This window comes from Paralichthys olivaceus, chromosome 17 (assembly GCF_024713975.1).
Source record: "Paralichthys olivaceus isolate ysfri-2021 chromosome 17, ASM2471397v2, whole genome shotgun sequence".
Taxonomy (NCBI): Eukaryota; Metazoa; Chordata; class Actinopteri; order Pleuronectiformes; family Paralichthyidae; genus Paralichthys; species Paralichthys olivaceus.
The window spans coordinates 4,611,904-4,637,875 of NC_091109.1; the positions used below are offsets into that span (position 1 = coordinate 4,611,904).

General features: G+C 41.3%; 4 protein-coding genes across 10 annotated transcripts in view; 1 reads left to right on the forward strand and 3 right to left on the reverse strand.

Moving 5' to 3' along the window:
- Positions 1-19: 19 nt before the first annotated feature.
- ppp1r42 (protein phosphatase 1, regulatory subunit 42) lies at positions 20-5,763 on the reverse strand. 4 transcript variants are annotated; one of them, XM_020087384.2, is made up of 9 exons: positions 5,623-5,763; positions 4,598-4,799; positions 4,347-4,513; positions 4,117-4,255; positions 3,145-3,261; positions 1,392-1,509; positions 1,140-1,274; positions 727-843; positions 20-399 (listed from the first exon to the last, which is right to left on the reverse strand). In XM_020087384.2, coding segments are annotated over exons 2-9 (927 nt in total). In that variant the 5' UTR covers positions 4,730-4,799; positions 5,623-5,763; the 3' UTR covers positions 20-397. The 4 variants fall into 4 exon arrangements, with proteins under 4 accessions (XP_019942943.1, XP_019942945.1, XP_069369129.1 ...); XM_020087386.2 differs by having other exon boundaries at positions 4,598-4,823; positions 5,623-5,748; XM_069513028.1 differs by lacking the exon at positions 5,623-5,763 and adding an exon at positions 5,296-5,550.
- A 1,933-nt stretch (positions 5,764-7,696) lies between these two features.
- On the reverse strand, positions 7,697-12,233 carry cops5 (COP9 signalosome subunit 5). The gene is made up of 8 exons (XM_020087197.2): positions 11,963-12,233; positions 11,498-11,732; positions 10,776-10,904; positions 10,299-10,364; positions 9,939-10,024; positions 9,643-9,754; positions 8,764-8,912; positions 7,697-7,964 (listed from the first exon to the last, which is right to left on the reverse strand). The coding sequence occupies exons 1-8, from the start codon at positions 12,097-12,099 to the stop codon at positions 7,874-7,876; spliced, it is 1,005 nt and encodes a 334-aa protein (XP_019942756.2). The 5' UTR covers positions 12,100-12,233; the 3' UTR covers positions 7,697-7,873.
- Positions 12,234-14,084: 1,851 nt separating this feature from the next.
- LOC109629541 (golgin subfamily A member 6-like protein 24) lies at positions 14,085-17,911 on the forward strand. The gene is made up of 10 exons (XM_069513103.1): positions 14,085-14,244; positions 14,724-14,811; positions 15,021-15,132; positions 15,243-15,386; positions 15,501-15,565; positions 15,941-16,052; positions 16,263-16,422; positions 17,180-17,267; positions 17,495-17,606; positions 17,717-17,911. Exons 1-10 carry the CDS (start codon positions 14,199-14,201, stop codon positions 17,909-17,911), a joined length of 1,122 nt encoding a protein of 373 aa, XP_069369204.1. The 5' UTR covers positions 14,085-14,198.
- A 289-nt stretch (positions 17,912-18,200) lies between these two features.
- Positions 18,201-25,972, reverse strand: part of arfgef1 (ADP-ribosylation factor guanine nucleotide-exchange factor 1 (brefeldin A-inhibited)) — a 46,561-nt gene continuing 38,789 nt past the window's right edge. For all 4 annotated transcript variants that reach the window (XM_020087604.2, XM_069513020.1, XM_020087605.2 and 1 more), the window contains 13 exons: positions 25,624-25,796; positions 25,318-25,478; positions 24,932-25,062; positions 24,632-24,761; positions 24,317-24,452; positions 23,832-23,970; positions 23,273-23,336; positions 22,886-23,045; positions 22,636-22,775; positions 22,352-22,523; positions 22,061-22,199; positions 20,185-20,302; positions 18,201-19,570 (listed from right to left, as the gene is read on the reverse strand). In XM_020087604.2, the coding sequence (XP_019943163.1) occupies positions 19,355-19,570; positions 20,185-20,302; positions 22,061-22,199; positions 22,352-22,523; positions 22,636-22,775; positions 22,886-23,045; positions 23,273-23,336; positions 23,832-23,970; positions 24,317-24,452; positions 24,632-24,761; positions 24,932-25,062; positions 25,318-25,478; positions 25,624-25,796 (1,879 nt within the window). In that variant the 3' untranslated portion in view covers positions 18,201-19,354. The remainder of the gene's footprint in view (positions 19,571-20,184; positions 20,303-22,060; positions 22,200-22,351; positions 22,524-22,635; positions 22,776-22,885; positions 23,046-23,272; positions 23,337-23,831; positions 23,971-24,316; positions 24,453-24,631; positions 24,762-24,931; positions 25,063-25,317; positions 25,479-25,623; positions 25,797-25,972) is intronic.

Here is a 25,972-nt window from a genome sequence, read left to right on the forward strand (position 1 = left end):
AAATGCAGCAGGCTGAAAATTCTGAAGGGAAAGCAAACAATTTATTATTTTGTTGTTTAAACCTACATTTATAACGATGCTGATCTAGTGAAGACCAAGGTTAAATCAAAACATGTGAACATGTGACAATATTTTTTGGAAACTAGATAAGGCAGACGATATAATCCAATAGGTCAAGGGCTGCAATGACGTAACAGCTATGGAGCTCATACCAAGTGCATGACACCGACTATATTAAAAGATCTGCAGCTGAATTGAACAGTAAATAAAGCAGTAGCTCTGTTAGTTCGGGGTTGGGGGTGGACAGTTCATCGGACCGGTGGGTTTGTCCTCAGTGCATTTGTCCTCAGTGCATTTGCCACCTTGTGAAGCCCCCTCATAGGAATCTTCAGTGTTGTCCTTGGAGATCAGATAAAACAAGAAGAAGCAAATAATGGTTCAAAAATCAAAGAAATCTCCTAAATTGTGTCTTAAAATGTAGTAATAGAGATTCATATTATATTTATGATATTCCTATGACGTAAAAAATATAGCTGATCAAGAAAATGTTGAAAATGTGAAATAACCATGAAAAACATTAGATTTTGGGGAGAAATAAGACGGATCGCAGTGTTTGGTGAGATCAAACCCATTGGCCACTGTCATCTGTCAGACTTATGATCCTCTCTGTAGAACAGCTGAATGTGTGGTTGGTGTAACATTAGGAAACAGAGTCAGTGTACTCACAGCTGAGATCTGTGGGATCGATGGCAGTGGAGCTGAGAGACTGCTGTGGCTTCAACCTCTGCATGTTATGGCTGTAGATGTGACCGGGATGTGGACGCTGAGCCGTGTAAAAGTCGTCTGGAATATAAACAAAGTCAGAACGGAACACACACATTCAAATGTGTCAGACTGACCCAGAATAATGAAGCAAAGCACGATGACTATAATAGGAACAGAAAATACTATGAGTCATTAAACATTTTTAGTGATTTATTATATAATTATATGGTTCCAGGATGTTGCCCAGTATCCATAATCACATTGGCAGTGCACCTTAATAACCAACGTGCACATTAAATTGGAAATGTGACCATGCTAAAATAAAGGAAGTGATTTAGTAGGAATAAAAGAAATTTCAGAATTTAGTGACTTACTTGTGAAGGGATCAGAGCTCAACGGTCCAGGCAGCATGAGAGTGTTGTGTTTTTTCTTCTTGGCCTCTTTGGATGTTTTCCAGTTAATGAGGAACTGTCTGGTTACCTCACTAATGTCCCTTTCATCAAGAACCTCTGCAAAAATACATGAGGAATAAAAAAAAAAATCGAAAAAATAATTTGAATTTTAAAAGTGAACCATTTTTTAAAATTATTTTACTCTGAGATGAAAGAAAAGAAGATTTTTTTTACCGAGACTTTTGCATGCGATGATCAGACGATCTCTGTACTTTCGTTTTTTACTCGCAGGATTTCCTCTCAGATCCATCTGAAGCAGCTGAGGCCAGAAGCCAAACACATCCTCTAACTCCTGAAAATGCAAAATAAAGAGACACTTTCACTTATTATCTATTGTGTTTTTGTTTCAAATGAAACCACACTCAAATAGAAAACCTTCTCTGAAACACATTTTTCTGATATGATAACTAATCTGAGACAAACATCAGAAAACATTTAAAGAGCCGGTGTAAGTGAATGCTAATGTGAAGTACAAGGGCCAGGGGGAAAGTGAATAAACAACACATCAGTCTATTTTAATAAACAGTGTCGCCGGTGTCATGTAACTACAAGTTTTCTCCTGGGGCAGTGTGAGCCTGGCTCCTCCAGCGAGTTGCCTGCAGTTGTATGTTTATCTAAAGGCACATTAATCCAAGTCTGGAAATATGAATACTCTCTGGACACGCTCTGATTGTTCATTGCCTTCCTGTCTTGGCCAAAGCGCTTCCACTTTTCCAGCTCGTGCTGCAATCAGTTCAGAGGGGACCCCTGAGCACCGCGCGCTCCCAGGCTTTGATAAATGATCGTGTCAGGGCCGTCACTCAGAAGGCCCTCACCGAAGAGCAGCCCGGCCCCAAATTGCCCCCCACGCGGGGGTGTGGAGAACAGCAAAGGCTGGATACTCGCTGAGCTTGGCCAGCTCTCTCGCCTGGACTAATGATGGGCCAGTTATGAACCTGTATTTGACCAGGGCTTCGATTCCCCCGTCCTCTCTGCCCTGCACACAGCTAACGGCCTCTGAAGATGCTCCCCATTTGTCACCCTGGCTGACTGCCTGTCATAATCTATTTTAAAAATCCATAAGGTTTTCTCTGGACTCTGACCAAATGGCACGGAAGAAGGGACGGATCCTTGTGAGTGCTGTCTTTGCAGAATCAATATCGGCAGATGGGTTGTATAAATTATAGGAGATATCTGCTAAAAATGGCACATGTACAACAATTACCTGCCTCAACTTCTCAAAAGCAAATCATTTGTGCTGAGAAAGTAGCCTGAGCAAAGTATTCGATAACAAAATGCTTTCAATGTGTCATCCGGGTGTGAAATACTGGTAAAAAAAAGAAGAGGAATTAATCCCTTTTAATGAAGCCATCAACCGTTTCAGTTAGTAAATCAATTCAAACAGAAAAATCAAGCAGGTCATTTTTCAAAGAAGTGACTGAGCATAAATCATATCTCTGCATCAGATGAATCTAAGTTAAGTAGCGGTGGTTTAGGGTATCAAACGGAGGATTCTAAGGCAGAGAGGAAAAATCAGCCTCCCAAGGAAAAGGAGAAACTTGTGCTTGTTTAAAGCTGTCAGCGAGAAAAGTCTCAGGGGGGAAAGGCTGGTTGATTTGTTGAATAATTCTGACCCTGTGCAAGTCATGCAGACTGGGAACCTATGGCAGGATTTGCAGGATTTGGTTCTTTAGAACCCTGTTCTCCATCTCATTTCACACATCACTGCAGAAAGCTACGGAACAATATTCATAATGACCTGATCCACTAATCGTGGTATGTTGACTTAAATATGGAATGTCATGCTGTCATGTGGTTCTATTTACTTTGACTGCAGTGCACAGCACACAGCCAGTATCTACCTCTGTCACACTGGAGAAGAATCCCTGAAGTGCAGCTTGTTTCACAGACACTTTTGGTGAAGTAAAAAAAACAACGCTATATTTACCTCCATGTTGTGTAATTCATTGTCAGCAGCAGAAAAAGTCTGGATTTCCCTCAGCACTGCCAGGTCACTGATATCATCAATGTTGTTGTTACTGATATCCAGGACACAAAGAGATTCCTGTGCGAATAAATCAGATTTCATTTTACAGTTGATTAAATGAGAGAATTTTACAAATAAACATGAAGTAGGCCGGGGGGGGGGGGGGGGGGGGGGGGGGGGGGAGATGGAGGAGATGGAGCAAATCAAGCACATTCAAAATATAAACAGTTATTCAAATATGTAACACAACCTCCTAGAAAAAATGAGTAAACCCCATAGTACATTAATACGTGTTTCTCATAGACACACACTCAAAGAAAATACCACATTACAAAACATTGTGCGCCTAAAATAAATCTAAACTTACAGTACAGTTTTTATCTTTTGATTTATTTTTGAACCATTTGGATTAAGCCTCTTCATCTGCCCTCTTTATGAGCCTGAACTACTGGGATCATGTCCAAATCATACTCTTAGATAGTGCTGTTGCTAAATATTCATCTTGGTTTGAAGTTCTCTAACGGCACATTTATAAAAAGCTGGAACTCTTCAAATTTGCACAGCAATTTCTTTAATTATCCAAACAAACAAGAAGCTGAGACTTTTGGTGTGTTTATCCATGGCCTGGCCAGTAAACGCAGTAAACAGACCTAACTGATTTGTCAGACCAGAGAGAGCAACAGAGGTCCCTTTGACATCATCAAACCCAGCACAATATTCTGCTTTTACATGGATCACTCGTCTTGAAGAAATCTGAGGTCTTTCACACTGGATGTGATAACCTACCAAGTCGATACGCCACACACATTATTTTTTATAAAGAGTTTAAATGAGGCTTAAAATACATATAATTTCAAAGAATGAGGGCTCAAATCATTTAGGGAGTGTGTATGAACCTAAAGTTGTGCTGAACAGTGTAAAAATGGGTCATACAGCGAGTGAAAGGAGAGTCCGGGGGTCAAAGAGCAACTTTTCCCCTGGTGCCAGCTTCTGATCCTCCAGATGAAGCTCCTTGAGCTCCCGGAGCTGCTCTAATCCCTCCACCACTGTGATCCTGTTTCCACTCAGATACCTGCAGAGACGGAAAAAAACCAACCAGTGTGTTTTACACAAACCAAAAGCTTGATGAACGGGACAACAATGAGTTCAACTTTCATACTCACAGTTTGGAGAGCCTCTGCAGATTGGACAGATTGTCTATATGAGCGATGTTGTTGTTCTGCATATGCAGATGGGTGAGTTTGGAGGCAAAGCCGAGGTTGCAGATGTTTGTGATCTGATTGTCATACAGGTACAGAACAGTGAGGTTTCTGCACATGGAGACATCACCCTGAAAATAAAATGAAAACGTGAGGCATGTAAGATAGAGAGAAGCAAAGCATCACAACATTACCGTTCATTAACGGACACTTACAATGTCTTCGATGTTCTTGTGGGAGAAGTTAAGGTGCGTAAGTGTCTTGAGGTAGTCTGGGAGGGAGAGGCCCCTTTTCTTTTTGAAGTGGGTTCTAGATTTAGCGATCAGATCTGAGTTCAGCTGGACCATGGTGGCTCATCACAGACGCTCCTTTTCAGCTTCAGCCGAGCGTTCAGCCCGCAGCACTGACTCCAGCTGCCTGGGAGACAAATACACACGTGAGCTGAAAAAGACATAAGCAGGAAGAACGATGTTTCTCTGTTTATCTATTGATGCCAAATAACTTTCAGGATCATAAATGACAAATTGTCAAACACTAGAGTATAAACGGCCTGAAACCTGACTGTCCATTCACAATTAGGGAGAATATCTCAATGATATAATTGATCAATATCATCATTGTTCTCCAGCAAACTTGGTGAGAGGCCAAAGGCTGAGTGACCACTCAATTTGTGTTTTGCAATAAGAGTGTTCGATTCCCTGAGCTGCTTCAGTGCCCACGGGGCTCATAAATTAGCTTCCTTTACTCACAGACATTATTTTTCCACCTTTGCTGGCTGCACAGAGTGGAGCTAGCTAACACAGGGAGAGAGACAGAGAGGGATGTGACAGCAGCTCCTTTCCACGCTTGATCTCGAGCCCTGATCGATAAGAGCTGAAGTATGGACAGAAGCTAACGACGTGAAGTTACAAACCGCAGAGGATCTTCTCTCACTTGGGAGCAGCACTTTATCACTGTCAGACACAGTGCGACACTCTAAGGTGTCCGGGTGCAGTTCGCGAGGAACACGATATAAATGAAAACAATAAGCAGAACATGGAGGTGATCACATCCACACGTCGTCAGAGGAGCCAACAACGATCCGTGTGATGTTAGGAATAAAAAGAAATGGCCATTGAGATAACTATACAGCTAGCTTACAGGCTATCTTAACACGCCGCGTCTTTAACTAAACTTAGCGCGAGTTTCCTCTTTGCACGTTGAATTGAAACACGTGTGAAACGTAAAAGAAGTCCTCTACCTCTCTGCTCGACGGAGACGAACGAAGCGATGTCGGTTCGTTTGAAACGAGAAGCGCAGTTGCCATGGAAACTACGGAAGCAGCGAGGCTGTCACGTCTGATGGGAAACGAGGGTAAACGCAGTGGAAGCGGAAGGAAGCGTGTTATCTTGTTACTTGTTATCTTTGACAAATATTATTTGGGTTGAAGACAAACATGTGTGACGATGATCAACATTATGGGACAAGTGCAATATTTAGCAAATGGAATTATATTGAAATTATATCAGCTGCTAATTGATTTAAATGGATTGCCATTTTATTTGGACAATTGTAAATAAAGGACAGAGAAATTGTCATGGATTTGGAAAAAGGGACAAATAAAATGCTCTGTTATTCTTCTACACCCTAATAATTCTTGAAATGTATTTTTTGGTGAAGTTGGATTTTTTTTAAAAAGCAACAAATAAGTAAGAAATACAAATAAAGTGCAGGATCTTCTGCTGTCCATATTTACTTACTTTTTTTTTGCAGCTACTGTGTCTATGTGTGTAAGTGTAAAAGCACAGCGTGATGTGTCAGGACCACAGCCCTCTTCTCCCAGTGACCCCTGCATTGTTAATCTATATCATGCCATGACCTGGGTTTCCTGTGAGGGAGCAGCCTTCCACCACTTATGCAGAACCACATGTCTGAGAGGAAGTGAAGCACCTCTCTGAGCTGGGCTCCACCACTTCACACACAACACTGAGCTCGTCAGGGTTCATTCTGCAGAGAGCCAAAACTAAACAGAGCATCTCAATACTTCAGCTATTAATCATCAGCTTTATCAACCTGCAGCTCTCATACCAATATCATTTGCCATCTTATATTTTAGTGTGAACAGCAAAGGTGAAGGCATTTTTATAGTAACGGGGAACATATATTGTGCCTATAAATTGCTTAAAAAATAAAAAGAATAAAGTAAAAGAAATGGATTTTTGTCTGCCAACAATTTGACTTGATTAGAATTTACATACATTTTCCTATTCCACCTTTAGTCATGCATACAAATGTCCATCTGGTGATAATCACACTATTTACATGTCCAACGAGTTCAATATGTTTCACTGGTTCTTAAATCACCATGAAAGACCAAACATTGGAAGCAACTATTTTAAAAGTGCATACTCTGAATACTTTCTCAGCTCTGTGACGCTCGTCCATGTAAAACATTTAAATATCTGGCAAAAACATGAGCTCTTCAGGAGAACATGTGTTCCAATAAACCTATACAATAATTTCAAAACCCCAAATTACATTAAATATAATCTTATAAATTTCATATTCCTAAACCGCTGCACTAAACACCCTCAATTTAAAGACACACCTTTATAATACTTAAAGAAAATCATTATAAGAAGTGGTGCCAAAGCTCATGCACATGAGAAAAAACAGACACCTCCTCTGCCCCGCTGGGATTCTCTGCTTTGCGATGCATGACATAAAAAATATACATTTATCCATTACAATACCATGAAAAAGACATGACACAAACCCAGGCCAAAGCAGCTGTCTGTGAAAAAACAGGCAGGCTTGGTGAGTGTCTGCTTCGATGGAGAGCAGACACGTTGGGTGAATGGACTCCAGTGTGTGCGGCTTCTGTTTCTGCACTGCATCACTGCCACACCACAACCTGACGAGCTGGCCACTCCGCTGGACTGTGTACCACCAAGAGCCAAACTGTGCTGGGAGTGACTCCGCAGAGACGTCCCACACGGCAGCCGCTTCCATTTGAGCCTATGCAGAGACTTGAACTTGTTGTTCCATTATGTAACGCCGTGACAGACTGCGCTTGAAAGGCTGACTGTCGGTCGGGCTGCGCGTGTCTTATTGCTGGGCTGCAGCAGAATACAGGCCCGATGTGTAAGAGGATTTGTAACAACAGCCAGAGCTTGACGGGAAACAAAAACGCAGTGCACCTTAAGAATCTGTATTATATTTATATAGAGGAGTGAATACGTGATGACGAATATCCAGTGGATTTGTTCAATTACCCAGGTACAATATCTGCAATATCTAATTTGATCTAAAAGTATGAAATACACACAAAGTACTGGCATTGTATATATATTTTTTTATTTTTTTTGGAGCAGGAGTCCTGGCTGTATTCCTTAGCTACCTCAAACACAAAAATATTGAAAAAAAAAAAAAAAATCACCATCAACAGTAAGTGCTCGACATGCACAAGAAAACATTTCCTGGTGAAATCCAAATCAGCTCATAGTCCAGGTTTAATTGGCAGATGTGTTGATTTGATTGAAGAGTTTGTCCTTGATGACCTGAGACATCAGGCCGTGAATCGCCTCGATGGTCGTCTTGCAGCTAAAACAGAACACCATGGAAAATGGAGATCAGTAATTACCACCAGCAAAACGGATACGGTGTCTGGAGATGTAACATTCACCCTGGTATCAGTGGACTTTCAACAATAATACATAGTAAAGGTATATTTATTGTCTCTTCGTGTGGTTTAGATATTACTGAAACTGGTGTTAATAAATCTCAAATATATTTAATTATATAGCATGAAAAGACAAAATCAGTGGAATAGTAATAATGCTACATTTAGTTTATAATTGCATGTCTTGCAATTCAGAAGGTTTAACAGACCTCTCAGTTTTAGTCTAGAGTTTAAATTATAAATCACTTAGTCCATTGGCAGAAAATTCATTGTGAACTATCAACTCTAATGATTAACTGTTTAAGTTATTCTCCATTTTGTATCATTAAAAATTAAACCTCTTTAGGTTTTCATTAATTTCTGACATTTTTTAAATACAAAAATATATATTTATTTATGGAGAAAATAATCGGATTATTCAATATTAAACATAATCCAAGTTGAAGTTCAAAATCAGACATCTAATAACATTTAAATAAAAAAGAATTTCATTAAAATCATTTGTTAAAATGTGATACAAAAAATAAAAAGAATAGATTATCAATAATTGAGTTATGTTGACAAGTTGTTTATTAAGCAGTAAAAAACATGATTAAATTAAATAAAAGTAACACCATCAACTACTTTCTTTTTAGGATGTAAAGCATGGAGGAAGGAAGCAGCCACAGTCAGCGCTGATCTTTTACTGCCCAAAAGTGTTAAATAAAGAAAAACATTTACCTGTCTCGTGTTGCTTTGGCCAGTTTGTCCTCAGACTTCCTGTCATGTGTGTCCAACCCGAGCATGAAGCTGCCTCTGCCCAGCTGAGCCTCTGACTGCTCCAGCTTCTCCGACAGGTCAAACACCTGGCCTGTGGTGTAGTCTGAATTCTGACCATCCAACACACACAAACACACATTAATTCATGCACAATTTGACAACAAAAGCTGGACAACAGATTTTCCAAGAACACGTTAATTTTGCAGGATGACAACACATCTGTGTAAGAAGCTGCAGGAACAGTCTGTGCTCCGTAGTGAATGAAAAGAAGTCTGAGAAGAGTTTGCTTAAGGTGAGGCCATGTTTTTAGTGGAAAAGGTAATTAAAACACAATGACACTGGGGCCCCTGACGAGGGTGACAGTGTAGCAACTGACAAAGCCCGTCACCGTTGGAGCAGCTCATTCTTGACATCTAGTCAATTCATCTTCATCCAGAATGCCAAAGAGCTAACTGTTTGGATAAGCCTGATGCCTATTTACACTGTTTAGTCAAGCCCGGGACAGAATGACTGCAACCACAATGGGGAATGGGAATTCACATGAGGTCTTTTCAATCTTTACAATGAACTCCTGGGTGAAAGAAGATGATGAACCACAACAGCATCTGTATCATTAGGGCCAGGTCCAACTTTTAATACTTATAACCTTTGTTCGAAAGTTTCAAATTAAGCTTATTACTAACATCAATAAACAAAGGCGCTTTGCTAATAGGCAGCAATAAATCACAGCATCACAAGCTGATGACTGCATGTCTCAATGAGTTATAGTGTAATATTTAACCATAAATCAAAATGTCAAACAATTAGCGAACATTTTGATTTTTGAAGTTGCGTTCTTACCGTGAGGAGACTTGAGGAGCTTAAGGTATTGACCCAGTATTTATTCCAAAGGAGTTCCAGGAGCTTTCTATCAAGGGAGGACTTAAAGTAAGTTACCTCCAAGGCATAATACCTGAGAGAGACGAATCAAAAGAAAAACATCAGATATGTACAGCATAGTAATACAATCACACAGTAAAGAACAAAGTATATTACAGTGCTGCAAATAAGGTAAACATTATTTACACAATGTGGGTGTTATGGCAGTATTAAATATGGCGAGAACAATTTAATAGACTGTATATGTCCACACTCACTGTTTACAGTGAACACCAAAGTCTTCAATCTTGTTGAGAGGTATCGTCTGATATTCTGAGGGTCCTTCATCAGGAGGTTTGTAACCCTGAAAATCCAAAGAGGAAATACTGAGACCTAACAACAGAAGAAGAACCTTTTCTCCAAAGTATATATGTACGTAATAATAAACAAATAATTAAGAGGGGATTGGGTCACCTAGTCCTAAAACAGAGCCAAATGAGACACAAAGGCAATAAAACTGATATACCAGACTAAAACTAAAAATTTAAAACTACAAATATGAAAGAAAAAGCACCAGAATTCTCTTTAAGATTTCCTTTAAACTTATAGTCAAAAGGGAGGTGCTGTCTTTGCGTTACCTTTGGGTAGGTTCTGAAGGCGCCAAGGTTGACTTTTCCTGCAGAAATAGTCCGAGTGGGATCGATCTGTAGGAAGCAAGATACAGTAGAACAGGAAAACAAAGTCAGGGGTCACACAAACCTCCGGGGACTACTCAGATCTGGCCACCAGGAGCCCTCTGCTGTAGCTGTCAGTGTGCTGAAAATATGCACTTAATTACAGAATGCCTGTGGCATTTAAGCACTGATGAACCACATGAAGTATAAATAACATATATGGTTGCAAAAGCAAAATATTAATCTGTACAACATGGAAACCTACAACTCATACATCAAAAATTACACCCTCTTCTCAGTTACACCAAAAGCAACGTATATTGTCATATTTGGAATGAAAAGAGCTCACTTTCCTGAACTACTTTTTAATGAGGTGCAATTAGTTTGCTGTTTACCAAGTGTTTGACTTGAAATAACAAAGGTTACTGTTTCCTGTCTCACCACAACAGCCACAAATGGCTCCTGAAACTGCTGGTTGAGCATCTGAGTGCTGACATCTATGCCCGACAGCCAGCATCCGTAGCCTGGATGACTGTGGTACCAGCCAATAGCGTTCTCCAGACGGCCAACCTGGGGGATAAGAGATAAGACGGAGGTTGTTATCCAAGATATCAAGGCTTTGCCATTTGAAAACTATTATACCGGTTATAAAGACTGAAAAACACAAATAGTCTGAAAATATTGATTGATTATTATTGTTGTGTTTTCTAAGAGAGGAAAGGTATCAAGAGTAGCCATGTCTCAGAGTATTACACATGAACAACAATTTGAGCTTGGAATTTAACATGAATGAACACAGAATTGAACAATACTGATGACACAGGGAGGCATGATATGAAATTAATGTGAAAATGATACTCTAATATTTATATGGTACCTCCCTTCCTGCCGTTTAAATAAATATGATAAATAATATCTCCGGGCAGTGATGACATATCTGATATCTTATAATATATGTGTTCAGACTGCTTTATAAATTAATACGTTAAATAACATCTACAGTTAGTGACGATACATTTGATATCTAATAATATATCTGATTAAATTGGCCTATAAATGAGAGATGAGCTGTAAAGCAACATGTTATAACTGAACAGTGGAGGCTTTGGCTCTAAATGTCTCAGCCATGAATGAAGTCAGACGTGTGTGTGTCAGAGTCAGACCTGTTTGGCATTTTCGATGTACGCTGCCATGTATTCGTAGGCTGCAGCCTGTGCGTTGACTCTGGTCTCCGTGCCCTCCACCGGCAGAGCAAAGCTGTCCATGATCATCATGGTTTCGCCGTCGACCTTCCCCAGCATGAGGCCCATCACCTCCAGGTTTCCTCCGGACCTGGCGTGCATCACCATCTTCAGCAGGGCCAGAGCCGAGATCTTACAGTACTTGAAGTAATGGTGACTGGGGGGGGGGGGGGGGGGGGGGGGGCAAAGAAACGTCACATGATCAACACCGGCTATATTATTACGTATAATATTAAAGAGACGTTTGTGAATAGCCACCGCGGAGTTAGCTAACGTCAAACTGCTAATTCGTGCCCAAACTGTATTCTAACTTTAGTGACACTTTAAAGTCCCAGACATGTTCCTGGAAACAAACCATTCTCTGCTGCACTCCCGTTGTGTACTTACTCCTTCGTCCATGGCTTCGCAGCGAGGATTTCTTGTTGTTGCTTTTTGTCGTATTTGTAGATTTCGTCTATGCTCTGCACCTCCTGCATGCTGTTCGTCAGCTCCCATGTTTTCTGAGCGGTGCTGCTGCCCGCCATGACGCTTTCAGACGACCGCGGACTGAAGCTCAGAGAAGCGAGGACACGGTTGTTTTCTCAAAGTGTTTGTTTGCGGAGCAGGCTCGAGGACGTCCATTCACTCAGGCGGCCATGACAGTGAGTGATACCAACACACCGACTCGCAATCACAGGGGGGGTGGGGCGCTCGTAGTAATTTCAACTCTATATAACTTTAATGTGTTTCGATAATGGCATGGCGTTATTGACGTTAATACTATACCGCTTGTGTCATAGGTCACTCAGCACTGCAGCGATTTATTTAGTGTTTGATAGATTTAAAGATGAAGCACCCCTCTCTCAGAGAAAAGTGGTGGAGTCCAGAGAGTACGCGAACTGACAGTTAAGGACGCACTGACATCTAGCGGCACTTTGTGGAACTACACGTTAGAAAGTAAAGAAAAGTCTCAGGTTAGAAATACAAAGAGCTTTTTTTTAACCTTCTGCAAGGTCTGGAGGTCGAGCAGGAAGGTTTAACACCGAGGTTCATCAGAAATCGAGAAAACTGCAGCTGATCAGTCAACAACGAATTCAAGTTCCTGCAAGGCGACTAGGACGAATGGGTCATTTACTTTGTTTTGCGAACTTCACTTCTCGGGAAACACGTCAAGAAGCGTCACTAAAGTAGTCTGCATTGCAATATCAAGGTTTGTTAGCTTATAGTGTTTTATATCAACTAAGTCAGATGTTCTTTCTGATCCACAGAAGAGTCTCTGGGTAAATTATGTCAAGACTGCCAAGGTGATTTAACCAGTTTCTGATGCCAAGGAGAATGGTGTGTCTTTCTATGTAATGACCTTTATCCAGGCATCCCTTTTAGATGTTGATAGAGAGTTGAGCTGTTGTTAAAACGATGTACAATCTGGTACAAACGAATGTGGAAGGACTTGGCAGTGATGTTAATGGAACATGGATGCTTAAAGACAACTGAAACTGGAGCACTGCTTTATTTTCAATGAGACACATAAAAAGACTCAAATTTGCTATGAATTAATGTTTTGATTGTCTTGAAATGTTGTCATAAGACACAAGCAAAGTATAACCTCATATCTTAACTATCAATGATTGATTTGATGAAAAACAAAATGTAAAAGGCCTGTGATTGATTTTAAGTTCCAACAACACGTTCATCAAAGTTTTCTTGTATGATTACAATAATATGTACATACTACTGCTGTGAATTTTTACCAGCTGTGCTCATTAGAATCATAAGTACTAAAACAGTTTCATAGATAACTTTCTTGCAGATTAAACTACATTAATTTATAATCCAACAAAAAATGAAAGACAGTTGTGGAACAAGGTAAACATGATTTTTACTGTAGGAAGACTAATCTCTAGTGCTTAATATTAAGTGAGTATAATTTATAGTAGGAATGTTGGAAATTAAAATTAAAGCACAATAATAAAGTAGTATTTCACACATTTAAAATCTTACATTTAAAATGTTTAGCAGTGTGTAGTTAAACAGTGGGTCCAGGAGCCATTATTCATCACAGCTCATGTAGCAGCTCACATCTGTTCTAACGTCTCTTCGTGTTCGGCAGATTAAAACACAGTGTCAGAAAATAATTTACCTAAGACTATTCAAGGTTAGCTCACATACTAACTTCTGCTACAACTCTGAAGTGTGTTGACATGTGACCACTGGCTTTTCACATTATTTAACATGAACTATACCTCAGATTATTAAGCTAATCATGTTAGCAGCTAGTTCTCAGCGCAGTCGAGGGCTGTGGTCAGTAGCTCAAGTTGGAGGTCAGAGGTCAGACCCAGGTCTTTCCTTTTATTCAAATATGGTAACATCCGCCAACTCTCGGCTTCAAAACGGAATTCACAAACCAATGGGTGATGTCACAAGTGGCTAGGTCGTGACGAGGTTGCCACACTGACATCAAAGGCAGATGCCTTTAAACAGTGGAACATCAATGGCATATGCCTCTACAGTATAGCATCAGTCGCACCTGCCTTTGAACTGTGTGGCACCAGTGTGTGTATTTACAGATCGCTTGTTAGTGTTTTATTTGATTTTATATGTGAATGCTCAGTCAAGAGCTGGTGATATAAAAAACAGAGTGAATATGCCTCAAGCATCAGCAGAACGAGTGGACCCTAATCCAGACAGAGGTATTGTACCATCATTTGAAAGTGAACAGGAGGCATTATACAATCTGTGTATTATACTGTATATTCTGTGTTTTCCTGGATAGGGCTTAAGTTCACTGCATTTTTTGGCTCAAGAAATTAACTGGATCTTAATCTTCCCCACCATCAAAGCATAGTTTTAAATTTGTTGATTCTAGTTGGGGTACAGTCAGTCAGTAAACTTGCAGTATCTGGCACTGTCAACTTCGATTGGACTAATTCACATTGCCCTCAATAAACTGCCAGGCTTCTCTGTAGAGAATCTCCATTCATTATGGTGCCACTTTATCACCATATCAACGGCTAAGAGGTCTTGGCAAAGCAGTTCATCAATCTCATTTTACAGCAGAACTGATTTTTTAACTGTTGGAAAGAGAAGCTGGCAGACGGTGGCAGCAGATACCTGTTGAATACTTTGTGTTCAGTATCTTTTACCATGTTTTTTGTATTTCCTTCATTAGATTCTCTGCGTGGAGGGGTGCAGCAGCCTGGGAATCTCCAGAGTCCTCTTGAGAAACCATCTCCTCTCCTACCTTGTCGCCCGACCAAGTTAGTATCCATCATAAGTCACAAGTTTATTCATTCAGATGAAATTCAGTGTACATAAATTAAGGCAATTTCTAAATGTGCAACTTCTTTTGTTCACACAGAAAATCAATTTGCAGATTGTAAATGCATTGCAAAAAACATCTCTCTTAGAAAAAGGCCCTTGCTGCAAAATGACTGTTTCTGTTTTCTTCCTTCCTGTCCCATTCCAGAGCATCTGATCAGCATAATGCACCTATCCTTGCTTTTGGACAGTTTGCTGAAGATGAGTCCAAAAAGAGGAGAGAGAATGCAATGAGGCACCAGGAGGAACTCAAGCAGCAGGTACGACATTAGATATTGTCTGATCACCATAAACAGAACCCAAGTTTTGGAAACCTGATCAATTACTGTCACAGGAATCCAGGACATTAACTGAATTTAAAATCTGACAGATGGAGGAAAACAAGATAAGGAAGGAGAAGGAGAGAGAACAAATCAGGATTCTGGAGGAGAAAAATGAGAGGGTGATAGAAGAATGTCCTCTCATGAAGCAGCAATATCCGGGCCAGAGAAGAAGGCCCAAAGAGAAGTTTAAGGTGTGGGGCTCATCTATTTGCTGAAGGGAACCTCATCATTTCTCACTTTTTGCAGTGCGTGGGTGGCTTCGGGATTGATTATTACTTCAGAGCATTTCCTTGTACTTTCTGCAGGAAAAACTGGAGATGGAAAGTTGTTGCAATGAACCTGAAACACATCGTCAGGAGGAGGAAAAAAGGTGAAGCAGGAAAAAAAGATGGAGAAAAACGTGCCTCGGACAGGGACAGAGAGTCACTGACTCAGTGAGGCGACCAGGTAGGAGAGGAGATACTGAACATGCCTTTGGCGCCTTCAGTATCTCCTCTCCTACCTGGTCGCTGCACTGAGTTAGTATCCATCATAAGTGACAAGTTTATTTATTCATATCAAATTCAGTGTACATAAATTAAGGCAATTTCTAAATGTGCAACTTCTTTTGTTCACACAGAAGATCTATCTGAGGATTGTAAATGCATTTACATCAGTAGATGGTCATAAAAAAAGATCTCTCTCAGAAAAAGGCCCTTGCTGCAAAATGACTGTTTCTGTTTTCTTCCTTCCTGTCCCATTCCAGAGCATCTGATCAGCATGATGCACCTATCCTTGCTTTTGGACAGTTTGCTGAAGAGGAGTCCAAAAAGAGGAGAGAGAATGCAATGAGGCACAAGGAGGATCTCGAGCAGCAGGTACATTAGATATTGTCTGATCACCATAAACAGAACCCAAGTTTTGGAAACCTGATCAATTACTGTCACAGGAATCCAGGACATTAACTGAATTTAGGGGCAGATCTCAATGTTTTGACAATCAGAAAGTAGATCACGGTGGAGTCGTGGGCAATAGAGACAGAGTTTAGGTGTGGTGTGTGACAGTGTATAAACCTCTGACACTTTCAGATCAAAGATAATGAGGAGCGTAAAATGAGAAAAAAAGAAGAGGAGTTGCGATCTGTTGCCAAGATGATGGGGTACAACCACAACCCTTGGGGCCCAAGCAGGGGAGACACTCGGATCAAAGGCGAAAATCCACTGGATCCTAATCTTCTCCAACATCAAAGTATAGTTTTACATTTTTTAACAAAAAAATGTTAATTATAAAAAATGTTTTTGCTATTTTGTCTTTTGCTGAATGTAATGTTTACTTTTCATCACTGCTGATTTTTTTTCAAGCATAAGTGTCTCTTACTTTTGAAATGCGTTGTCTTGTACAGCAGACAGACAGTATTTGATTTGCACTGTGGTTTAAAGTTAACTTATAGACTATCAAGCGTCATAATGTAGCAATGTGGCATTAACAAAATGTCGCAAAAAAATATTGACTGAAACAAAAACAGATTTCACTGTGAGGGATTAGCTGCCACGCCTGCAAGTCACATGAGTGGAAACCAGCAGCTGCTTAGACGTAGAAAAAACAGTACAAAATATCTACATCATAAAAATGCTACATTATGCAGAGGCAAATGGACGGCAGTAATGTAAAGTATAACAGTATTTGTGGTGATACTAGTTTGAGTACAGTCAGTCAATAAACTGACTTGCAGTATCTGGCACTGTCAACTTCGATTGGATTAATTCACATTGCCTTTAATAAACTGCCAGGCTTCTCTATAGAGAATCACCATTCATTATGGTACCACTTTATCACCATATCAACGGCTAAGAGGTCTTGGCAAAGCAGTTCATCAATCTCATTTTACAGCAGAACTGATTTTTTAACTGTTGGAAAGAGAAGCTGGCAGACGGTGGCAGCAGATACCTGTTGAATACTTTGTGTTCAGTATCTTTTACCATGTTTTTTGTATTTCCTTCATTAGATTCTCTGCGTGGAGGGGTGCAGCAGCCTGGGAATCTCCAGAGTCCTCTTGAGAAACCATCTCCTCTCCTACCTGGTCGCCCGACCAAGTTAGTATCCATCATAAGTCACAAGTTTATTCATTCAGATGAAATTCAGTGTACATAAATTAAGGCAATTTCTAAATGTGCAACTTCTTTTGTTCACACAGAAAATCAATTTGCAGATTGTAAATGCATTTACATCAGTAGATGGTGGAGAAAAAACATCTCTCTTAGAAAAAGGCCCTTGCTGCAAAATGACTGTTTCTGTTTTCTTCCTTCCTTCCCCATTCCAGAGCATCTGATCAGCATAATGCACCTATCGTTGCTTTTGGACAGTTTGCTGAAGAGGAGTCCAAAAAGAGGAGAGAGAATGCTCTGAGGCACCAGGAGGAACTCAAGCAGCAGGTACGACATTAGATATTGTCTGATCACCATAAACAGAACCCAAGTTTTGGAAACCTGATCAATTACTGTCACAGGAATCCAGGACATTAACTCAATTTAAAATCTGACAGATGGAGGAAAACAAGATAAGGAAGGAGAAGGAGCGAGAACAAATCAGGATTCTGGAGGAGAAAAATGAGAGGGTGATGGAAGAATGTCCTCTCATGAAGCAGCAATATCCGGGCCAGAGAAGAAGGACCAAAGAGAAGTGTAAGGATTGGGGTTTAGATGAAGGGCACCTCGTCCTTCCTCACCCAAACGCCTAAAAGTCAAATCCATCCTTGTCCCTACACACTCTCCCTCTGCTTGGTTTACACCGTCAACAGGAAGTGCTCAGAGAGCAGTCAGCCATTTGCAGGGTACTCCAAAAACAACTGAACATGCAGATGGTCCAAACAGCTGGATGTTCAATTAAGGTGTAATTTGAGTCTATTTTCCAAACAAATAAAGCCATTATAATTCAAATTTTGTTCGTGTGGATTTTTAGTGCAGAAACATAAAGAGCAAGTCCTTGAATGTCACTAAGAAGTCAGTGATTCAACTTTTCAAATCAACCAAGTTCAAAAACTTTATTGACCTAGAACCTGATTAGGATGCCAGATGATGTATCGTACAGAAAGTTGTACATAATCTTTTTTGCAACATAGAAAACTTTACATTGCTGTATCATATACATTTTGTTTTCTACATCCATGAGCAGGAACGCATCCCCATTCATACTTAAAGCACAGCTAACGTTTCTCATCTTCTCTATACATTTTACCATCCCGCAAACCAAAGGAAAAAAAAACATTAAATATATTATTAACTTTTGATTTTGTACACAGGAGTGAAAACTAAACTCAAACATGACAACAGACAGGTGGCGTAAAAGCAGCTAGCATCAGGTCGCTCTCTCCTCCTCCAGTTTCAGAAGCCCAGGTATCATCTAACTCTGTTACAAACCTAACGACATATAAAATGGAATAATTTAACCCTTCACTTTCTGTGGTCTCACTCAAAGTACAAATCGTACTGTGTAGGACAATCTGCACGAGATGGTACAGTTAAAATAAATTATCACAAAAGTAAAATCTCCAGTGCATTCAAAAAAGAGATCAAGTGCAGCAAATCCATAGGAGAAAAAAGAAATAAACAAAAAAATATGAAATCTAGTGTTATAAGATTATATTACATAGCGGCAGATCTGTACAACTAGTTTCATCCAAGAGGCTGTCAATACTAATGTTAGCCTTCTGCGGCGCTGACAGAAAGATCATTACTATCAATGTGTGACAAACGCCACATTTCAAAGTGACTGAATATGTCTGCATGTTGTTTGGAACCGTTCGTTCTTTACGTTTTAAATATACAGTAAGAAGCACATGTTTTTGAAATATATTCCTTCTGAGCAGATCAGAGATATGAGTGACTGTCAGTAGTTTTATCCAGTGGAGGCAGCGCTACACCTTGTTTGAGACATGACTGTTTTTATTGTGATATATAGAACTCCATCTGGGCTGTGTGTGTGTGTATAGGCGTGTTTGTGTGGTCCCGGGGTTAAGGGTGCGGGTGGGTGGTAGCAGATAGCCGACTGATAATCGGGCTATTCAGGCCAAGTGTCCGACAGAAACCCAGCGGAGGCCGCTGAGGTGACAGGGCCACGGTGCGGCCCCGTGAGGCTGAGGCCTCGGTGCAGCTCTGTCTTCCAGGCTGTTTGTGGTGCGGCGTCACTGGGCCTCCTCCCCAGCCTCCTCTGCCTCCTCCAGGTCAGTTTCCTGCTCAACATGCGACGGCTGAGGCTCTGGTTCGGGCAGCTGTGCGATGTTGAACACCAGGCCGATCCGCAGGTAGAACTTTCTAAGAACCGTGCGCAGCTCAGGGATCAGGTCAAACTGCATGATCTCACAGAGCAGAGGGTAGTACCTGGACGCATGAGCCTTGAACTTAAAGGTGGAAGAGGAAGAAAGAGAAAGACAGAGGCATAAAAAATCCCACTTTTAAGTAACTAACTCGCTGGCAGTTTGGCAGCATCAATCTAAAATGAAAATATAACATTCATTGCTGTGCAAATGGGTTGAACTGCACATTATTCATTTTTGTAGTCAATTGATTTGATGAATATAAATCTGAAAATATCAAACCAGTTTTCAATGTGATAGGTTTTATTCTCCCTGAACTGCACAGTTTCATTGTGTTTGTAACATTATTACTAAAATGTCTTTCTGATTTGTACAACAGTATTTTATATTCAAGTTGAAAACGAGACTCACAAGAATTATGTGTCTTGTTATTGTATCTGTTCTGAAATACCACTGTGGCTCACACCTCTACCTCATTCGTTATTTTTGGATATCAGACCTAGTTGTGAATTATCTGGAGAGTGCAGAGGGTCACACACACACACACACACACACACACACACACACACACACACACACACACACACACACACACACACACACACACACACACACACACACACACACACACACACACACACACACACACACACACACACACACACACACACACACACACACACTTTTCGGCTCCTCACCCTTTCGTCGCTGATCTTTAGCACCTTGGTGAGGAAGAGCAGCAGCAGGTTGGTCCAGGCCTCTCTGTGGCTCTCTGATGTCAGGGACAGGAAGTACGCTACGGCCTCGCTGCAAACGCTACAACACACACACACACAGAGAAACACAAAGACAGGAAGAGAAATAACATTACACTGAGAGAGAATGCATGTTACCAGAGAAAGACTTAAAGCAGCCAGAGCTGTGTTGTTCTGTAATTTGGAGACATAAGACAGCATCTGCATCTCTGTCTCGCTTATCACATGAAACATTGAACAGGGATGATGAAGATCGTTGTGGCTCAGTAGCGGCTGCTCGGAGCCGCTCACTGAAGCTATTATGAAAACAATTAAGACAGTTTTCTTTTAGCCAATCACTTTGGATGACACCACTCGAGCAGTATGAAGACATGTTATGGCTTTCCTGTTGTTTTATTACATCTCAGAAGAACTCACCGTTGACTTCAACTGTATTGGATTCTGCTCTAATAAACTTTACCCCTGAGACTCCACCAGTGTTTTGTGGACACAAACACGTCGCCCACCCCTCCATCGGCATAGTGGTGAGTAGATATTGAGTACATTTTCATTTCTGGGTGAACTATCCCTTTAAAATACAGGCATGATGACACATAACAGCGTCTCAGTGAATTAGGATTTCTGAGCTACTCTCACATGCAGACACGCCTTGCCTCCTCTTGCCTCCTCCTGCCTCCTCCTGCCTCCTCCTGCCTCCTCGCCTTTCTCTCCTCTCTATAATAATGAATGCAAGTAGGAAAGACAGGTGTTGACTTGGCTTCATCTCGGCATCGTCGTCAATATCAGGGAGAGGCAGGCAGAAAAATGGGCTGAAGGCTGTTTGTGCAGTGCTGAATGAAGACGCAGCGATGACAGAACACTCAAAGATCCGTGCCCTGATTCCTTTGGATCTATACAGCACATGGCGTTTCTGAGAATGGCCGATGCTGCGCCTTCGCCACTGACCGTAGACAGTTACATCAAAACAACCCTCCCTTTGTCTTAGGGCTGCTGTCTTTTCATTTCCTCTTCCTCTGAACAGCTATTGATGTCCGTGCCAGTAGAAGTGTGATTTCTCTATTTCCACATTGGAGCTAGTGATGGTGAAAGTGTGAGGAAACACACACATGAACTCAATCCCAGTTTGACTGATGAAACAATACACAACTCAGACAACACCCACACACACACACACACCACACACACCACACACACACACACACACACACACACACACACACACACACACAGAGAGAGCAGGGCTTGAACCGACCACTATCAGCCGTTATTATTAATATCTCGGCAAAAAGGTCCCAATTGATTCTGCATGAAAGGAAAAAACAAACTCTCCAGACTTCTGTTATGTGAAAATAATAATCTTTCTCGTTTTCTTCAACACACTGAAAGTTAAAAATAATGAAAAATGAAAGAATTGAGTGGCCTCAATCTGTCGAAATGAGGACACACTTGGAAGCACATGAATTGATCTATTGTTCCAGCTGTCTCTCAGCATACGTTACTCCGGTTGAACATAAAAAAGAGACTGTAAAGAAATGCTGACAGCGTCATTAGCAGGATGAGGACGAGCCACAATGGGAACCCATTACAACGACCGTGGATCAACCTGCGGGAGTCTGCTCCCTGCTTGCTAAAGTGGTGGTCACAGAGAAATGCTTATCTGTGAAGTGCAGGCCTTTTCTGTGGGCAGCTCGTAGTACAGGTGAAAGACAACTGGAGGTTAACTGCAGTAATGAGTGTCGGAGCAGTGTCGGCTGAGTGGTGTTTTTCTCTGAATCATGATACCGTGGGATACACACAGATCACATATTTGGTTTCTTACTTGAGAAGTCGTCTCTGGACCTCGGCCCAGGCGTCTTGGCGGCTCTCATCTGTGTACATACGAAACAGGATGCGGAGGCCACAAGCCAGGCTGCTGGTCTCCTGCTTCAACAGGTTGGGCTTCGACTTTCCTTTGAAACCTGCAGACATATATATATATTTAAGTAATCTGCTACAAGAAACAACACAGAATCCCCAACAGCCTGAAGTAAACCACTGCTATTATCTTCAGCATGAACTATTATCTGCATGAAACCAAAGCAAAGCGACAGACGCTGGTTTGTTGCTGTACCTGCTTTCCACAGTAAAGTCCTCTGCTCGTTGTTGGAGTTGAAAGCTTTGGCGAAGTGGTGGGACTCCAGCAGGCAGTCGAGCAGCTTGAAGAGCTGCTCAGAAGTCAGGTACCGGTACATGCCCTGGTCCTGGGTCTCCACAGGGACGTCTGGTGCACATACAGCGTCCCGCTTCGACAAGACACACAAACCAAAGGTTTATTCTCTTAAACCCTCATCATACAGCATCGTGATCTAACAAGGTTTAAAACTACGGCCCTGGCTGAACAGCAGCTGTTTGTACCTGAGCAGCGGCAAAGTTCTTTGCATCTTCCTTCTTACTGGTGGCGGGAAAAAACACGATGTTATCAATGGTCTGGATGAGCTCCAGCTGCACGACACACTTTATCAGCAAAGCAGAGAACAGCAGCTGCTCCTGGACCTCTGTGGATCATAACAACAAAAAACACCCATCAGAACACAGACAAAAGCAGTAGATGTCAGTCCTAAACTTAAAGGACTTGCAGGCAGAATGACGGAAGCAGAGGGCTTACTTGTTGGGGTCCGGCTCCTCGAGCTGTCCTCACACATGCCTGATACTGTGCTGAACTGACTCTGCCGCCGGTTCTCCGTGGCAACCCTATCAGCACTGCTGATGGAATGCTGATCTTCAGAGTGAGACTGGATGTCCACTGACTTATGGGAAACAGAGTCCTGGGAGCAAAGCGGAAAGAGTTTTAATGCACATGACTTAGAGTTTTGTGATGTATACAAATATGAAAGCCTCCTGAGAGTAGAAAAACATTTATACGCAAAAGATATGCAAATAAAATTCTACAAATATCACATGGAAAAATATGTTCAGCTCACAACATGCAAATACCAGAATGAACAGTAATTCATTCGCATAAAAAAACAAAGAAACTTGTGTATTTCCTCACCAACTGTTTGTCAGACAGACTCTGTGTTGTCAACTGTTCTCCCTCAGGCCTCCATGTTAACAGCCTGAAAAACAGGAGACGTATTTATTCAACAGATCATATTCATTTTTGAACAGGAAAACAAACGGCTTCCACGCTAGAAAATTACCTGAGCTGCATAATAAATCAAACAAGGTCTTAATTTAGTTTAATCCACTGTTGATGATCTTTTTTTCCTTCTCAGAAATATCTGTTTAGTTTGTATTTTGAAGAATCAAATTGAATAAGGAATTTATTGCAAGTTGTTTGAGGAAAATTATACAAGCTGTAAAATTGTCCATTTTATTATTGTGCTATTTAATTTAACAGCTAATGCCTCTATTTTAATTAGATTTACTGCTGAGTTAAACAATCAACCCCTTATTTTTTTGTAAATCAACTACAATTGGTTGTTTGCCCCTCTCCAACCAGCTAACACCTCTGTCTGCTCAGACTCATATGTAGCAATGAGCACATACGGCTCGTCTTGTTTTCTTGACTTTGAACAAGAGGCAGTTGTGTTTTCAGAGCAGCAGCTTACGCGTGAGGGATGGTGGTCTTGAAGATGTCCAGCATGCAGTTACATGTCTTGTCCCAGGTCTCGGGGGAAAACTTCTCTCCGTTCAGGATGACCACATTCTCTAGACAGTTGGTGCCTGAACGGGCAAGCTGCTCATTATCTACAGACGCAGAGATGATGAGGAGGAGGAGGAAGTGGGAGAAGGGAAGTGTAAATTAAAAAAGAGACAAAAAAGGCGACGTGCATCAATGCATAAAGCCTGATGAGATTTCTTCCTCTTTTTTGTTTATAATAAACAATCACAAAACAGTAAAAACTCTTTGTTTTTCTTTTTATACAGCGATGGACTAATATTGATGCAACACACAAGAGCTCAGATTTAGCCTCTGCAGCCAAGCTCAGTTCAAAGCTGAGCATTGACAGACCCAATATCCAGGATTTCTAAAGATGAGCTACTTTTACAATTACAAATAACAGGAATAACAAGGGGTTTCCTGCGTGCTCACCTTGCTGCACACACCAGTAGAGCTGAGCCAGAATATCATCCAGCAGGACGTCATTGAGGGACTCAAAATATTGGGTGAAGACATCACAGATGGCATAAAGTGCATGGTTGCAGGTGGTGGTCATCCACTCGGCTTTCTGAAGGGGCAACACAGTGAAATGCAGAGAAAAACTACAATATACAGGAGGATTACAGATTATATATTGTGATATGTTAGTTCGATGTGTTTGCATGGATTCCCATGGGGGAGAACAAAACAACTATTAAAACCACAGGATATGAAACAGCTGTTGCAGATGAAAGACTTGTCGTTTACCTCCGTCTGTTGCTCAGGCAGCTTCATGTTGTCAAAGATCCTGAAGACGATTCTGAACAGATCCTGCCACCAGTGCTTTTCAAAGGTGTGCCCGTAGGTCTTCATCACTTCAAACATCACAGTTAGCCCCCTGGGAAAAGCACACATACATAGATTTGCCCTTTCCTTGATGTTATAGATGAATTTGCTGTGGTTTTTTTCCACAAAATATTTCAAAGCTATAGTCATCGAGCTTTGATTTGCAAACGGTAATTATTGAGAAGGCAAAACTCAATAGATGGCTAAGTGAACGCCGACTACCTGGTCCTGACGTCCAGCTTACACCTGTTGATGATGCAGGAGAGCTCGAAGAGAATTGGAAACCATCCCCGCACCCACACACGGTCCTCAGGCGCTACATTCATGTCATCACTGGTGTAGTCTTTAAAGGCCTGGGAGAGAAACAAGCGGAAAATGAACACTGCTACACAAACACACATTTCCATAAATACTGTACGTGCCCCTGATAACACACATCACACTGTACACACTACAAAGCTTCAGCATCATTCTTGTTCCCATCATCTTCCTGCTTCAATAAACCAATATTATCCATCTTCTATCTGCTCTGCAGCTGAGTCAATACAGCTTTGTATATTCATCACACGCCACCTATAAAGTCAGAGAGTAACTTGAGAGATATTGACCTGCGGCCTCTCTGAGACGTATTTGGCGCAGTGTCGAATGAGGCGGATGGCTTCCATGCTGGTGTCTGGGAAGGAGGCGTTACAGGCAAACTCCGATAGACACTTAACGGCGTCCTGAAAGGAGTCGATGGTGGCCGCAAAGTGCTTTTCAAATACATTCGCTAGGAGTAGAGGGAGGTGATAGCGGAGAGAAGGAGAAAGGGGATGTCAGATCAAATACAATGATGCAACCGGTTTAGAAAATGAAATTAGGAAGGTTGTAATTTAACTTGTAATGTAGTTCTGTTTGTGTGTGTTGGGACTTACTGACGATGTGGCCTGTGGTCTGGAAGGCCAGCTCCACAATGCTCTCATCCTGGTCCGACGCGGCCAGGTGGAAGACGGAGAAGATGTTCTTCCAGCCTGAGCGGATGTTTGCCGCCTGGGAGTTAACCATCTGAGCTATACAGCGCACCACCATGTCTCTGATGGTGGGAGACCTGGAGAGAGCGAGTTGGGAGGAGGGCAGGGATCGGGTGGACGAGGTCAAGAAAGAAGCAATCACAGAGGAGAGGAAAAAAGTGAGTAAGAAAGTAAGAAGCATAAGAGTCAATCAATTACAAAGGAGGAAATTCATCTGTTCATTGATGTCAATTAGCGATAAAAGCTCCACAAT